The sequence below is a fragment of the Vigna unguiculata genome, chromosome 7 (genome assembly GCF_037176805.1).
Source record: "Vigna unguiculata cultivar grain cowpea cultivar isolate G323 ecotype 2 chromosome 7, ASM3717680v1, whole genome shotgun sequence".
Classification (NCBI taxonomy): domain Eukaryota; kingdom Viridiplantae; phylum Streptophyta; class Magnoliopsida; order Fabales; family Fabaceae; genus Vigna; species Vigna unguiculata.
Window position 1 is genome coordinate 44,076,360 of NC_140798.1, and position 17,228 is coordinate 44,093,587.

Here is a 17,228-nt window from a genome sequence, read left to right on the forward strand (position 1 = left end):
AAATCTTATCGATAATTTTTTTTTATCCATAATTATTGACGAAAAAATACGTTAGTAATATCGATAATAATTACTGACAAAATAATGCATTGATAATTTATTATAAAAATATCTTTCAAATAGTGTAATATGATTCATCTCTTTCTCTTCCTTCCTTCTTCTTCTCCTTCTTCCTTTTATTTTATATGTTTTTTTTCTTCCAATACATCCTTCCCTATACATCCTTCCCTACTCCTTGCTTCACCACTGTAATCACCATCTCCTTTTCCTTCTCATTTTTTTCTTCCTTCTTTTTCCTTATTCTTCTTCTGTTATTTTTATTAATTAATTTCTAATACACTAAACGTCCAGAAAATCTGTCACTATTTTATCAATGGATTTATCGTGGACTAATTCATCAATAATACAAATTGCATTACTGATGAATTTTAAAATATGTAATTATTAACAGATTTATCGAGAAACAAATTTGCATTATCAATATATTTGTCATCAAATTTACTTCTGGGTAAAATTTCGTGAAGAATTCTAAAAATTTTTATTGTAGATAGAAAAACTGCACATAGTTTTAGTTTTCGGTGAAAGAGAAACTATAAAAGCTATTCATGAAACACTCACAAACCACCCTATTTTGCACGTTGAACCCAAATAATTTTAAATTCGTTATCTATTGATTTTTAAACTTCGCTTTTGTAACATTTGCTCACATGTTTTTTTTTTTTAATAATCATAAAAAGTCACATGATTTGTCATGTTTGTTATTTTAAAATCTTATAAATACGATAAGAAAAAGTTTTTTGCCATCATAATAAAACTTTGTAAATTTAGTTGTTAAAAGGTTTTATTTAGGCTCCTTTTTGGTGCTGGTTGTTTCCTAAGAGGATAGTTTGAAATAGGGGTGCATGAAGAAAGAAATACCGTTGAAGTACCAATCTGACTTAGGGACTTAATTGATAATATATTGGGGCTTCTCCCTATACCTCTAAAGACTTCTACTATACCCCCAAAAATTTCAAAATTCCAATAATATCCTCTGAACTTTTTACTGTTGAAGGGTAAATAAAGTTAAAAAAGATTCTCTATTTTTAAAAAAGATTCTCTGCTCTTAATTCACGGCTGTCATAAATCCGTCCTCCTGTTTCTCTTCAATAAAAGTTACCTTTAATCTCACACCTCCAAATTGAAAGCAAAGCTTCTGCTGTTAGGGGAGACCCTTTGCATCCAAAGCCGCACCAGCCGTTATCTCCAAGGAAAGGTTCTTTCTTTTTCCAGTAAGCATTATTCTTCTATTTATGATTATTGTTTGAATATACTTGTATTTATGATTATTGTTTGAATATACTTGGAGATGTAGATGAATATGCTTATTGTTTCAACATGGAAAAAATATATCATGTAACATCATTTATAGCATCATTCGTAGAAGTTAAAAACGGATTTGGGTAGAACGGATTTCAAAACCCAGTAAAATATTTATCCGGCTTTCTAAACCCGGTAAAAACTTGAACTTTCGTAACCCATGATGCACCGGCATTTGAAATCCGGTGAGTGATTAAACGGAATTCAAACTCCGTTTTATTTGTGGACCGGCATTGTAAACTCTACCGGCATTCGAAACCCGGTTTAATTTTCTACTGGCAATCGAAACTCGGTTAAAAAATCCAAAATCAGCTTCTTTTTAACCGGCATTGGTAATCTGCTGATAATTAAAATTTTCGTATTTTTTTATTCATTTGTTTATAAGTTTTAATTTCTATTATTTTATAATTTATGTATTAATTATTTAATTTTAGATTATTTATATTTTATATAAGTACGTTAAATAAAATTTTATTATTTTAAATTTTGTAGTTATTTTTACTTTGTTAATTTTTAATTAATAATAATAAATTTTTATTTAAAATATTTTACTTTATAATATGTAGATTAATAAAATTTAATTATTTTTGAATAATTTTGACTTATTTATTATTTGTTACCTCTTAATATTTTTATTTATTTATAAGATTTAATTTCAAATTTTTTATATTATATATTAATTATTTAATTTTAATTCTATATTAAATAAAATTATATTCCGGCAATAGAAATCCGGTACGTTAACTATTTTTTTATTTAAAATTGATATTTGTATACCGACATTTATTCCGTTAGTTTATTTTTTTATATATGTAAAATTTAATCTAATTTAATTTCACATTAGTATTATTAAGTTATTGTTTAATTGGTTTTAGAATATATTTTATTAATAATTCTTATTTTTTTAAATTTGAACTTGAGTTTGCATGTATTTATTCTTATTATTTTTGTTTTAATTTTTTAATTTTTTATTCATTTTATTACTTTATTTGTAATTTAATTTTTTGTATATCTTCTTAGTTACATACTTTATAGTTATTTTTACTTTTGTTAATTTTTAATTAATAATGATAAATATTTATTTAATATACTTATCTTTATAATATCTAAATTAATTATATTTAATTATTTTAAAGTTAACTTTACTTATTTATTAGTTGTTAGTATAATTATATTAAACAAAATTATATATCGGCAATCATCCGGTTGTTAAACTAAATTTCTTTTTAAAGTTATCGGCATTCCAATATCGGTAGTTTACTTTATTTATTTATTTTATATATAAAATTTAATTTGATTTTAATTAATATTTTTTAGTTATTGTTTAATTATTTTTAAAATATATTTTATTAATATTTATTATTTCTTGAATTTTAAACTTCAGTTTTTATGTATTTTTTTTTAATTTGTTAATTTTTTTATTCATTTAATTACTTTATTTTTAATTTTATTTTTCATATATTTTTTACTCATATATTGTATAATCCTCTTCGCATGTATCATTAATAAAAGAGGAGAAATCTGACATCAAGTTCGAATTTATTTGTGAATCCAAATAACTCAAATGAAAATCTTCCATCTTTATATATATGAAGAGATTATAATCACCTACATGACATAATAAAAAATTAAAATAATTAATAAATGAATAATATTTATAAATTTTTAAAAAATTTGAAAAACAAATAATTACAATACATATAAAAAATTATATGATACACAATAAAAATTTAAAATAATTATAAATGAATAATATTTTTAAATTTAAAAAAAATAAATTGTAAAATAACATTACATGTAAAAAATTATATGATACACAATAAAAAAAACTTTAAAAAATAAACAAAACATAAAAAAAAATATTATTAAAACAATAAACATTAAATTTAAAATTTTAAAAAAATAACAAATAAAAAAATTATTGAAAAACTATTTAACATTAAATTAAAAGGAAATTAAATTTTCAACCAATTAATAAAATTAAAAATAAAAATATAAAACAAATATGTCAAATAAATATGTCAAATAAATAAAATATTATACCTAAAACTAAATAAAAAAAACCCAAAATCAATACCAGATTGCGATTTTCGGTTTATGTAAAATGAAATCCGTGGTTATCATTACCACTGATTTGTTTTATATTTTTATTAAAAATATTTCATAAAAGATTTAACAAAAGATTTTATTTTTAAAAGTTGGAAAAAGAAATATAAATTAAATAAAATATATAATGAATCAAAAAAAATCTAAACAATTTAAAAATTTAACCAGATATTGAAATCCGTGTAATGTGTGAAACAGAATTGTAGATCGATTTTTGCGTAACCGGATTTCGAAAATCGGTGTATGTGTACATGGAAAATCGGATGCCAAAATCCGTTTAAATTTTTAACCGGATTTATAAATCAGGCATAACCAGATATCGAAAGTCAGATTTATGCTTTCTAATTTTTTTTCTCTTTTTGATGTCGTTATCTATCAGTATCTTCAAACACAAATCACTCATTCATAACCATTCACAAACATGCATTCACTATATACAAAAAATGCATTCGGTATTCCATATATACAAAGCTTATTGTATAAAATGGTTGATATATGAAAGTTGAATGCATATTATAGTATTTCAAAATAATGGATGATGGACGTCCAACAATAACTTACATACCTTAAGAAGATATAACTTAAAGAACTGAAAAACGAAACAACGTTTCGATAAACCTGAGCAGCGAAAGTGCAAACACAGTTCACAGTGAAAGCAATGGAGGTTCTGAAAACAACAATGAAAGTGACTTGTCGATGGGAAGAAGGGCGTAAGGGGCAACAACCAAATCCAAGTCTCAACTTTCAGTTCACCTACCTCAGTAAATATTTTAATTACTTTTACTTAATTAAGAGAGAGGTGAGTCAGTAGGGTAAAATAGACCGTGCAATTAATATTTGGAGGTGCAGTAGAAATCTTTAGAAGTGCTGGGAGAAGCCCCCTAATATATTTTGGGCAAAAAGCGAGTCCATAAGAATATTTTACGGGACCTTCTTCCTGTACCCCCATTTTTTTTCTTCCTGAATCTCCAAATTTATCTCTGCTTCCCATTTTGGCCCTCATAATTATATATGGGTGACGAGAATAAAAAGAAAATTTTGTGGCGGTGCTCAAGACTCACATGACACGACTCTTCCTTCGTCAGGGAAGAATGTGAAGCGAAACAAACTTGACAGAACTCAGAATTTCAAAGATATAGAATTGATGTTAAGAAGTAGAAAATTGCAATAAGATCGTTGATCTGAGTTATGCATAAAATGAAAACAAAATAAAACTTGACGAATTAAGTTAATAAAACTATCAAAGTAAAAAACAGTAGGTTAAGAATATAAGTATAACCCAACAATAATAATAATTAAACGTCTTTCTCTCAAAAAAATCAATTGTTGGTATTCGACAATGTTATCGTTATCCTAATCTTTCCCCGGGCTGGAGAAAGAAGAAGGAAGCACTTTGTTAGCCATGCCAATTTCGCGGTTGTGTCCTTCTGTTCCCCAAATCGTAGCGTGCACGCAAAACGACCAAACCGGGTCGAAGGCCGTTTCTGGGAGACCCAAGGGGAGCCCTCAGCTGAACCGATGGTCCAGAGCCCGAGCCATACGGTCTGGGCAGAAATTGGACCGTTCCAGTCTCCGAACCCAACCACCGGAACCCAACACTCCTCTAAGTCAACTTCCTATACCGGTGGACCCAGACGACGCCGCTAATTTGGACGGCGCAGAGGCCATGACCGTCAAGTCCATCTACATAGTCTCCGACGGAACCGGCTGGACAGCTGAACATTGCGTTAGCGCCGCTTTGGGTCAGTTCGATTACTGCTTGGTCGACCGTGGCTGCCCCGTCAGTACCCATTTGTTTTCTGGGGTAAGCAAATGCAAACATCTTATAAAAATATTTGCTTTACTAATTTTAATCATCTCATCATAGCATGACTTTAATTTTTGCATTTATATTTATACACATAGTGAAGAATCATGTCAAGAATTATTATTGTGACTGATGCTTTATAGTTTCAGTTTCTGTAAAGTTATTTTTAGAATATAAATTTCGTTGTTGATGTTGTGGTTAAGATTGATGAGGCGGAGAAGTTGCTGGAGATCACAAAGCAAGCAGCTAAGGAGGGTGCTTTGCTTGTTTATACTTTGGCTGATCCACAATTGGCTATGGCGGCAAAGCAGGCATGTAAGCTATGGGGTGTGCCTTCCAGTGATGTGTTGGGACCCATCACAGAGGACATTGCTTCTCATTTGGGTGTTTCTCCCTCTGGCCTTCCTCGTGGGGCTTCAGGCCTTCCCCTATCTGATGATTACTTTCGTAGGATTGAAGCTGTTGAGTTCACCATCAAGCAAGATGATGGGGCATCTCCCCAGAATCTGGCCAAGGCTGACATTGTTCTCACCGGCGTTTCCCGCACCGGCAAGACCCCCTTGTCCATTTATCTTGCTCAGAAGGGGTACAGGGTGGCCAATGTGCCCATTGTTTTGGGGGTGCCAATGCCAAGGACTCTGTTTGAGGTGGATCCGAAGAAGGTTTTTGGGTTGACTATAAACCCTCTTGTCTTGCAGAATATTAGAAGTGCAAGGACTAAAACCATGGGATTAAGTTCAGATGGTAGGAGTATTTATTCGGAGATGAATTATGTCAGGGAGGAACTTGAATTCGCTGGAAGGCTCTTTGCTCAGAACCCTCTTTGGCCAGTCATTGGTAACAAATTTATTCTTCTCAAGTCTTCATTTCTGTCAATTTCTTATGTTAGATTAATTCTTGTAGCGGTTGGAAAATGTTAGCTTTTCAGACAAATGCTTATGACGTCTTATTTTGCTATCTATTTACAGATGTGACTGGAAAAGCCATTGAAGAGACTGCAGCTGTTCTGTTGAGGCTGTTCCATGACAGGAAGAACAAGTGCACCATGTCAAGGATCTCAAAACGCTATTAGAGATGACATGTTTTTCCCACGTTGAACTACAGACTGTAAAGTACCAAATTTGTATAGTGTTATAATATAGAATTTACTGAATACTCATAAATTTTAGGTTTAATGGATCGATTAATCGCTATAGTTGAATAAACATTATTTCTTACTCCCTACATTATTAATTGTTCATTTTAGTCCTTATACTATACATACTATTTCAATTTCTTTTACTCCATATAAATTTAGATGGCATGAACTAAAAAACATTTAAAATGATATATAAAATAACTAAAAGAGATTAAAATAATTTATGTATATGGACTAAAATAAATGTCTTTAACTACAGTAATAAAACATTAAATTTTTATAATTAAAGGAATTAAATAGATAATTAAATCTAAATTTGATATGCCACTTACTTTTTGGGGTATTCTTTTGCTAACTATCAGCAGGTATGACTTTTTTTAAAAGGCAACTAGCAGATTCGTCTTATATATCATTACAGGTATATGGTGAAATGCTGGCATCAACAACAGCTTGTATCAGAAGTAATTCGATTCTAAGAAAGAGTTGAACATGTCTGGTGAACCTACTGATGAATTGCAAAACGGCTTTCAAAAATTTTAGTGAGTGCTGGCGACCTCTCTTTTTGTGAAAATTCTCATGGAGCATAATGAGTAAGTAGAATGCTCTTTTCCTTCAAGGGAAAGGAAGTTCTGTTTCCGCCAAAATAGTGAAGTATCCCTCCATGACTATTGGCTTTATTATCTTGTTGGATCTTAGTTACTGATATATGCTAGGAATATTTATTGGTATGTAAGCCATCGATTTTCTTGCCAAAATATCTGGTGGAGTTCAATATTTTATGCTAGTTTGGTTGCCAACACTTTTAGAAAAAATACATGACATACTAAGCATGTTAAAATCTTACATTCCAAGCAACTAATGTCATTAACTTATTTCCGTAAACTTGCTGGTGTACCAAACTTGCCTACGGGCAGAAAAGCATGAACAGGTGGACAGTGAGGGGTTTCTTTGTTTTTCTTTCCCATTGTGAAATTCAGTAACTCACAAATTTTGTTGGTTGGGTTTTTAATGTTTGTTCACCTAACTGGGACTGTGGATTAACAGTTCTTGCTGCAACCTTAGAATAATTGTTAGCTCATTTCTATCTGAGCCCTTAATATGGTTGAGGACAAATTTAACACTTACAGTAATTGAGGGTGGTCCTCAAGTCCGCAATCGAAAACTCGAATGGCTGTTTATATCTTCTGCCAATGGAAACATTTATCTTAATACGGTTGTTAAGGAAAAGGATCCAAGTGACTAACTTTGACATGCTACATTTTATGTAGACCACTGTACACAACAGACAAAAATTTACTAAATTAATCTTAATCTTCCATACATAGTTTATTCCGAAAGGTTTCCTAATGTATGAACATTCTTTTTCCCTAGAAAAGGAACTCGTGGATTACAGTTTCATCCAGACAGAAAAAACGTCTTTTGGCACGCATGTTGTTTGTGCCTACTTTTGTAGCTTGTAGGTTAGTAGCTCTCATGGTTTTCGTTTACTTTCCCCTACCTTTTCCCACAGTTAACATTGAAGTTACACACTTTAGAAAAAGTTTCACTTGCCATTACATGATCAAAACAAAAGATACAGGGAATAAAAATAAGGACGGAGTAGAAAGAGCAAAAATGGACAACACCTCTATGCCCTTTGGTGACACTCCAAATAAACTATAGAGCACTCTCTTACATGTGATCTTTATCTGTTGCTGTATTCCATTCACAGAAAAAAAAAATATTCCTTCCCCCTTTATCGTAGTGCAGTATGTCATTGAATTTGCCTTTCGTAGCCCCCCAACAGGTAACTGATTCTGACGTCAAGGTGGTGGAAATTTTAGTTGCCTATCGAAAGTTTTACGAATTTGTCTTCAAAATTCTTGTTCCTGAGTTTTGCTCCAATCCTAGGATCTAGATTTTACATAACCCATCATTTCATTTGTCCCATTTAAGTCAGTGGCATAAGTAACTACTGCCATTCACCCCCTTATTCATCTGCACTTTGCTTGCTGATAGTAAGAGTGAAGTATATTAGCAACATTGTTCCCATGCTTGACCTGTTTCAGAGCTGAGATATTAAGACACAACATAGGGTGAAGGACATAACAGAAGCCAAGTACTGAAGCTAATAAGAGCTGAATCTTACAAGGTGGCGAAGAAAATAAGAACTCTTCTAGGGTCAAGGAGCCAAGAAGAAGGTCGTTTAAAACTATTTCTTCTAGTTACACTTTTGCTTTCGGTGTTGGTGGTGCACATGTTACTGGCAGTAATAGTAATATGATGATGAACCTGTGTGTTTGTGGAATGTTGCGTGGACCCTACTGCTACCGTCGCTGACTTTTCAGCCGTGCAGGATCCTGCTAGAGCAGCTGCAATTCCATAAAACCCACATCACAATATTGTCTCAATTTCTGATAATGACAATACACCTGTGGCCCCCAAGAATGGGTTACCAACAAGATATTAATATTAATATCTATCTCATGATCTGTAATGTCTGTACAATACACATGGTTGACCCAGAATTCTATTTCACAGAGCTTTAATTAATTGACATGTTCTCATAGTAGGTTTCCTGTTTTTCACCCGAACTAATCTCCACCTACCAGGCACTAGGCCAAACTAATTTCACCGCCATCATAATTTTTTATGGACGTAATCCCAGTGTGACTTATAATCATGATGATGTCATTATATTCCGAAAGCTAAATTACATTGGATCTGAGATTATGATACTCAAAGCAACTATAGTATATTCACAACAGACAGAGTTATACAGCAATGAGACCAAAGAATCAGGGGACAAACACTTTGGCATCACAGGTACAGGTTGGTGCTAAAATATTTAATGATACCTCTAAATTTGTCACCTATGTCCACATATAGACTTATCGATGAACCCAAGTTCCATAATGGTCAAACAGTAGAAACAAACGCCACTGTTGTAGTTTTATTAAAATTATCTTCAACACGAGATACAGGAAGACAAATCTCAAGTTGGCGAATCATTCGGTCTAGGATCGTAAGAAAAATACAAAAAGATGTGTGGATCCTCTCATGTGTTCTTTATGTGGTACATATTTTTTATATATTTATCTGCAAATTACTATGCACATTAAAAGACTCAAATGAAGATCTTATTCTAAATAAAACAAAACATACTATACTATAGTTTAGATTAAAATAATACAATTAATGAGTTCACATTCGCAGAGACAATGGTTATGTATGATACCTTTTGGTGAGCATGTAGTTGGAACAGTATCCCTATCATGAAGTGTAACATTGCCGTTCACCTTCCTGTCGCCCCCACGCTGAGATCCTTTCCTGGAAAGGTTCCGCTGCAACTATACCGTTGAAATCGATCAATGACGTGAAAAAATATTGAGTAATAATAGCCAATATTGAATAACTCAACAAGTCAACTTCGGGTGGTGAGTTAAGTAAGGGATACATAAAGGTGAAACTTAAATGGTTGTATTAAATAGCTTCATCAAATTTTCAACGTTTCATTAATTTAATTTTATAGTTAAAGTGAGGGAATTGAGGGGTGGAGAATTAATAATAATAATAATGGAGCTTGAGAAAGACATTCGATTTCAATGGCCGCAAAGGTTTAACAGTTGATAACGTGTGTGTTCTCCTTCTCACTTTCATTAATGCCCCATTAGTGTACATTGTACTAATTGCAAGAAGAACAAAACACCACCGATCCTGCTTTGGTTGCAATATATGCCTAATATAAAGTAATTATCGAGTGGTAAAATACTATTTAAAATAGAACAAAAAAAGGATCTTACTGTAATTCTTGAATTAGTGTTGATACTATCTTTGTTGATGGTGGGAGGAGAGAAGGAATCCATGTCAATCACAAAGCTATCAGCTTCGTCAGCTGAATACTGAAACGCGTTTATGTGATCTGAAACAGAGATTCTCTGGGTACCCATGTTCTTCTGTTCGGATTCCAAAGCCTCGCGAGAAGAAGAATCACCAGAATTCTGCAAAAACCAAACCCATGTCAGCAAAGCTACAAGGATTAAGAATTACGAAGGAGTATGATGACCGAAAATCGAAGAACCCGAAGACCCAAATTTTCAATGGAACAGTCTTAAGCGAGAAAAACCGCAAAAGAAATCCTTACCAACCCAGGAATTTCTTCCCTTTCCATCACTTTTTAATAGAAAGAAGAAGAAAAAAGGGATAACGAAGGAGGAAAAGTCGCGTATGGAATGGGGCACAGCTCAGGCTATAACTACACAGCACCTGATTGTAAATGAAAACGAACCCCTTAAGTCAAAACGCTTAAGATTATATATATATATATATATATATAAAAAAAAAAAAAACATACCCGTGAACATACAGAGATTTCTTCTTTGTTCCTTTTTCGGTTGCAGGATTGTAGGGAAAGTGATTGTAACAGTGAAAATGAGTAAAGGGTGGCAAAGGACAGTTAGGAAGGTGTTGGTTTGTGGTGGTGAAATTTTTTGTGGAAATGGAAGAAAGAAATGGACTTATAACAACTCTTGTTTTTGTCTGATTAGAAGTGGGTGATTTTTTTTGGAAGAAAGAAAGAGGAAAGGACGAGAGAATGGATGGGAAGAGTGTAAGAGGAAAAGAGAGAGAAGGACATCGCCATCATCATCATGATCATGCGGATTGTGGGGTTTCTTCTGTGAGAGAAAAGATATGCATACATAAACACAGAATGAAGAAGGACTCCGTCTTAACCTTCTTTTTCTCGTGCTTTGTTTAATCTTTATACCACCATGTTTACTTTTCTGCTCTGTTATATCCTATGTACTTTACTTTGAATCTGTGACGTGTAGCAGATAAGTACATCTTTGCAGGGGACAACTTTTTTTTGAACTGTAATAATTAAAATTTAATGACAGTGTAAGAAAATGTTTCAATTATTAATCAATAATAAATAAAATATTATGAACTTAATTTTTTTTCATAAATTGCAAAAGGAAATGGAGCTCAATTATACATTTTACTATATAAAATAGTTTTTAACTTATTTTTTCGTAAATTATAACAAGTAGATTTGAATCTTAATATTGTTGAACAGGAAAGGATAATGATCATTATTTTTTGCTATTTCTGGAATAATTTTGTTTTAAAAAATAATGTCCTAAATGTACGCTTTCGTATGATTAAGGAAAATAGTTTCATAAATCATTTTAAGCATATCAATCCATTTTGCACTTACTCCTATATTCTCTTTTAATCATTGTTGTTGTTATTTATTCTTATCTTTATTATAAATTTGGAAAACAAAATTACCTTTATCTACTAAGTAACTTTTTTAAGGAAACTTAATTTTGTCTCTTCTCTCTTCAAGAATAATACGTGAATTAATAGTTATCATCTTAAAATCCAAATCCTTTTAAATTAATTATACATATTTTAACCGATTTAAACTGTTTTATGTTTTGATTTATATGTTTAAAGTTTAACTAAAAAATACTAATTTAAAATTCAAACTCATATTTAAAATACTAATTTTAAATTCTTAATCACTTACGAATCGAACAAAATTTCACTATTTTAAAATTTATAAACATATCTATCACAAGTCAACTTGAGTTTTGACTTGACGGACCAATAGTTCAGCTGTCAGTCAGTTAACCCAATTTGTTGAACTAAAATTTCCGTTTGGATTTGGTTAGGCCAAATATTTTCATAACGAATAAGGGATAATATGTTTTAATTGACAAATTTAATTTAATTGGACAACACAGCTGAGAACAACGTATGATTGATCTATCTAAAATATGATGAGAAAATCAATATATACGTATCCATTTGACATGATTGATTTATCTAAAATATGGAGTAGAAAATTAATATAGTCTTGTTGGATAGAGAAAGAAAAGAGAAAAAAATAATTTAAATTTCTGTTATATTTTTGTCAAGTCAATTAAATTATATAAATTTTATAATAGTTCGCTTCATCTATTTTTAACTTCATTAAATAAGTAATCTTTTCCTTAATTTATCTTTTCTCGAATTCAATTTTTTTGTATTCCTCTGCTCGTAACCAAGATAGTCATCCGATAATTTAAAATTCGAGTAAACACCGTGTGAGTAACTTTCCTACTTTTCCTTCAAACTTGCACAGTACTTTCTTTATCAACCACTAACTACTCAACTAAAAACCATAAATTACTAACACTTGAGTCAAATTGTTGATAGAATTTAATTTTAAAATATAAAAAAAGTTAATAGGTCAACTAATGAAAATTACTTAAACTTAAATACAAAGTAAACAAAACTTTATCGTGGACATATTTATAGTGAATAATAATACGACAACCTTATTCTTAATATATTAATACAAACTCTTTATTATATACAAGGGAAGAAATCAAATTTAACAGGTAACTTTTTTATTAAATGTTTCTCTAGGAACAGCTTTGAGTTATAATTATAATTATATATATACATATATATATATATATATATATATATATATATATAATATTTTGTGAAAAGTTACTTCAATCTCAATATTTAATTGAATAATATTTCTTAACTTATCATTAAATTGAAAGTTTATTTTATAATAATGATATTTGCAAAATGCTATATTATTATGATAAATAAAAAATAAGGTAATATTTTTTTAAAGCATAATAAAATAAGAATGCTTTAAACATGGAAGATTATTCTATTTTAAAATAAATAATTATGATGATATGAAATCACAAATTTAATAATAAATTAATAAACAAATATCTTTTATAAAAGTATTGAGTATTTAACATTTAATAAAATTATATCAATTTAATTATTTCATTTTAAAATTTAATATATTATATAAAAAACAAAGCCAATATTTTTATTTAAAATTTTAAAAACGGGCTAATAGATGTTTGTCAAGTTGAATATATTTTTGTTTCTCGTAAAGACACATATAAGACAAATTTGAACCGATTTTTGTTGACATTATAGGTAATGTTTTTCAGATATTTTATATGAAGTAAAATACTTTAGGTAAATTTAAAAATATTAGTTTAATATAGAAAAAACTTGGCAGTTATCGTTTATGTGTCTCTAGCCACATAATTTAAAAAGTTGGGTGGTTATTATGCCATTCATTTTAGGTAGATTTGGTATACATTGTGAAATAGCATTGGTCAAGACATGTAAATATCATGAAGATTATAGATGTAGATGTTTTCCCAACCAAACAAATGATTAACCTTTCAAGAGTCCCAAAATTTCAGTTTTATGCAGTTGCCATTTCCAATCTTATCTCTATAATTTATCCAACTTTCTCTTCACCAATCATATTTTCTTTTCATTATATTTTTTAAACAAAACAATCATTACATCCGGAATGGTAAGATATCTAAATCTTTTATTTTAATTGAAAATATAATATATTTTGATGAAAATTTTTAAATAATAAAAGTAAGATGAGAATAATTTGATTATCTAGCATTGTATAATTTTAAATAAGAAAATATAAATTTATAATTGATGTGTCTTTTCATATATTTTGTACTTGTAATGGTTTGGTTTCTGCAGTATACTAATTTGGCAGAAGTTGAAATGTTGTTGACTCAGTCAAGATTGAAACTTGTTAAATATCACAAAACATATTCTTTAAATTAAAATACAAATTTTATATTCAAAGATAAAATATATTAAACATTAAATTATATAGTAAAATATATCAGATCGACATAAGAGTAGATTAGAGCGTTGGAAGAGGAATTGAAGTTATGTAACATGCACTGAGAAGTGATTTAACTTTGGATTAAGAGATGAAGTAACAAGTGATTTAAATTTGAAATGAGAGATGAACTAACGAAAACAGAGTGAACTAATGAAGAGAAACTTTACCTTTATTGTTGAACACCGGAAAGAACATGAAAGGTAATACCAACCAAATTTTAAAAGCTGATATTAATTTTTAATTCAAAGTGGAAACGTATATATGCATAAAATCGTGAATTATACAAATAGTGTTCAGATTTTTTGTACAAATTTAATGCCCCATTCTTGTTATAAGAATACTTGATGTTATATAAAATAACAATACGCAAACTATGTCAATCATAAGATGTGTTGAAGTGGTGACCACTCTTTCCGATTCATCATTATCGTACTAAATCCACATTAGTTTTTCTATTGTCAATGTAACTTGCGTGTCAAGTCAAACAATGCTTTCACATCTATTACATATATAAATTATTATTAATATTATTCAATCTCCATTAACTATTTATATTGCATGGTTTACTTTGTCTGCTGCACCTCGTTTAAGATAACTCTAATATAACTCATGCTTTGAGTAGGTTTTTATGTATTTAGAATTTAACTGTGAGTTTAAGTCTCACATTTGATAAAAATGAGAAAATAAAGTATCATATAAGAATAAAGACCCATAAATTTATTAATAAAGTTTTGGACTGAGAGTGATGTCAATGTCTTATGTGGTTGGTCCCAGGTCTCAAGTGGTATCAGAGCCAATGGTTCAAAAAACTGGCTTAGACGAGTGCAGTATGATCCTTGTACCATTGAGAAGAATGACGGTACAGAAAAGGCAGAAAATGAGTACTTGTGGTTGGGAATGCTTCCGTTGGAGGTTGGTACACTCTCCCTCCATTGTCTTGAGATTTTGGCTTTAGAGTGATATTAATGCCTTATGTGATTAGACTTAAGTCTCATTGATATTGTATTTCTCCCGTGAATCCCTCTATTAACCTAACTTAATGTTGGGAGTTTATAATCAATTTGGGTATTCATTTTAAACTAAATGATTGTATAATAATTATAAGCAACTAATGGTTCAGAATCTTCAAATTTTATATTTTTATTCTACAAATACAAGTTGCTGAGATTCTGGTACTTGTTGAGAAGTTGTATCTATATAAAATATACAACAAAAGAAATGGATAGATAAAAGACGGAAAGAAAGAATAGTGTGGCTATTTTAAAAATATCATAACAAGGCAACTAAGTCAATAAAAATAATATAACTTTTTTGTTCTTAACATGATAAAAAACATTAATTAATTACGAATAAATGCCTCGCATTTTGAAAAGTGCGTGTTCCACTAGCCTATGAAAATTGAACAGGAGAGGTGAATGCGTAGGAGTGAATATTATTCAAAATATATTACAATGATATCTTTTTAATACATTATGTGGTATTGAATAATATAAATAAAAAGTTATATTTTGGTTTTATTTCGTGTAAAACGGAAAAATATTTAAGGGTAATGGAAAAACACGAGTAAATTGGACATTAAGAATTCAGTTGTGTAGTTCGTAGAAATTTATTTTTCACGCGAGCTCCGCATACGACAGTAACACTTTTCTTTGTTAATCCATATTATCTCGGTATGCGATATGGTCGGTTCAAATTCCACCTTAAAATGTTTTTGTGGTCACATTCTTATCCCTTGCACGCCCTATTTCTTTTCTATTAATTTTCCTATACCTTTGTCCTGTTCAGGGAAAGACATGCACTATGGTTCGTGATTTATTATAGAAACAGAAAGACCATAACCAGAAACACAAAAGGTTGGTAAGGGTAATGATGCCATCTCTTCTTTTAAGCCACACAATTAATATAATGCCATGTTCATCATCCACCAACAAATGTTTAATACATATTATATCATCATCGTATGGGAAGGGGCGTGGTTGTTTGCTACAAAGAAAGAAAAAAAAATAGTAAATAAGCTGACTAAATAATTAAATCGTAACACTTGGATCATTAATCTTAACATAAGTTGCATAGTTAAGTTTAAAAACGATGTCGAATATTTTATTTAAAAAAAACGATACAATATAATAAAATTATACAAGAAATAAAGTATTCATTTACAAAGAGAAAGAAAAATATCATTATGTTAGAAATCGATTTGTCTTTTAACCGGTACTTTTGTACGTAGTCCAATCAATGTGTGAATCAGACTTGGACAAATGACAACAGAGCATTAATTTGCTTACAGCCATGCAATGCAACATGTTTTGTTTATATTGAATAGTAATACAAAAACTTTTCATATATTTTAAATTACACTTAACAATTCATCAAAAAAACAAAAAACATTCTGTGTTTTGCACCATTCTATACAAGTTTGAGCCAACCACTCGTTGTCTATCCGTGATCAATCTTGCGTTCAAAATGTAGGACAAAAAGTCTCTAAATATGGCAAACTTTCATTAAATCTTGAAAGACAAAATCAGCATGTATTGATTTTGTATAAGCATAATGACAAGTAAAATACTGAATTGAAAAGGATTACTGTTTTGTACGTACGTAGTTTATTGCACTTACAAACAAAATTGTAGAAAACACAAAGTAAATGGTTTTGTTCTTATGCAACGGTTATCCTACATGTTCAAGTTCAATCGTACAATTTCCATAGACAATAGGAATTTTATTTTCCATTCTCCTCCTTCCCTAACCTTCACGGCGTCAACTCGTCAGTGACTTTATTCCAAAGTCCAAAATCAAACTTTAATATTTACTTAAAAAACATCCACGCATAGGGTGGAGTTATAGCTTCTACATTTTCATTGGTGATGTTTAATTAAGTAATCAAGTTATAAATAAAAGTGTGTCCGTATAAAATTTTTAAAATGTTTCCATACAAATAAATGCAGCACAATTCATTTTGGGCTGCGGAAAACCCCTAATATTTATGCATGCAATTACAACTCTATATACCTATACTTCCTCCTCATTTAACTTGCATCATAGTTACACTTAGTTGAGACACCCAACTCTTTACGCAACATATGATTCCTTCTCTCAGTGTCTCCATCATCAATCTCATTACCTAACATAAATTTCACATGCATTTG

At 30.1% G+C, this 17,228-nt stretch overlaps 2 protein-coding genes across 9 annotated transcripts; one reads left to right on the plus strand and one right to left on the minus strand.

Annotated features, from left to right (window-relative positions):
- Positions 1–4,558: 4,558 nt before the first annotated feature.
- RP1 (PPDK regulatory protein) lies at positions 4,559–7,194 on the plus strand. Of its 6 annotated transcripts, none has more exons than XM_085676121.1 (4): positions 4,559–5,269; positions 5,476–6,109; positions 6,241–6,384; positions 6,773–7,194. In XM_085676121.1, exons 1-3 carry the CDS (start codon positions 4,868–4,870, stop codon positions 6,342–6,344), a joined length of 1,140 nt encoding a protein of 379 aa, XP_085532247.1. In that variant the 5' UTR covers positions 4,559–4,867; the 3' UTR covers positions 6,345–6,384; positions 6,773–7,194. The 6 variants fall into 6 exon arrangements, with proteins under 6 accessions (XP_085532247.1, XP_085532246.1, XP_027936093.1 ...); XM_085676120.1 differs by having other exon boundaries at positions 6,829–7,194; XM_028080292.2 differs by having other exon boundaries at positions 6,241–6,379.
- A 746-nt stretch (positions 7,195–7,940) lies between these two features.
- LOC114191114 (uncharacterized) lies at positions 7,941–11,141 on the minus strand. 3 transcript variants are annotated; one of them, XM_028080295.2, is made up of 6 exons: positions 10,744–11,141; positions 10,534–10,655; positions 10,193–10,390; positions 9,628–9,733; positions 8,539–8,761; positions 7,941–8,449 (listed from the first exon to the last, which is right to left on the minus strand). In XM_028080295.2, the coding sequence occupies exons 2-6, from the start codon at positions 10,558–10,560 to the stop codon at positions 8,380–8,382; spliced, it is 624 nt and encodes a 207-aa protein (XP_027936096.1). In that variant the 5' UTR covers positions 10,561–10,655; positions 10,744–11,141; the 3' UTR covers positions 7,941–8,379. The 3 variants fall into 3 exon arrangements, with proteins under 3 accessions (XP_027936096.1, XP_027936094.1, XP_027936097.1); XM_028080293.2 differs by having other exon boundaries at positions 9,628–9,739; positions 10,744–11,139; XM_028080296.2 differs by lacking the exon at positions 10,534–10,655 and having other exon boundaries at positions 9,628–9,739; positions 10,744–11,139.
- Between the last annotated feature and the right edge of the window lie 6,087 nt (positions 11,142–17,228).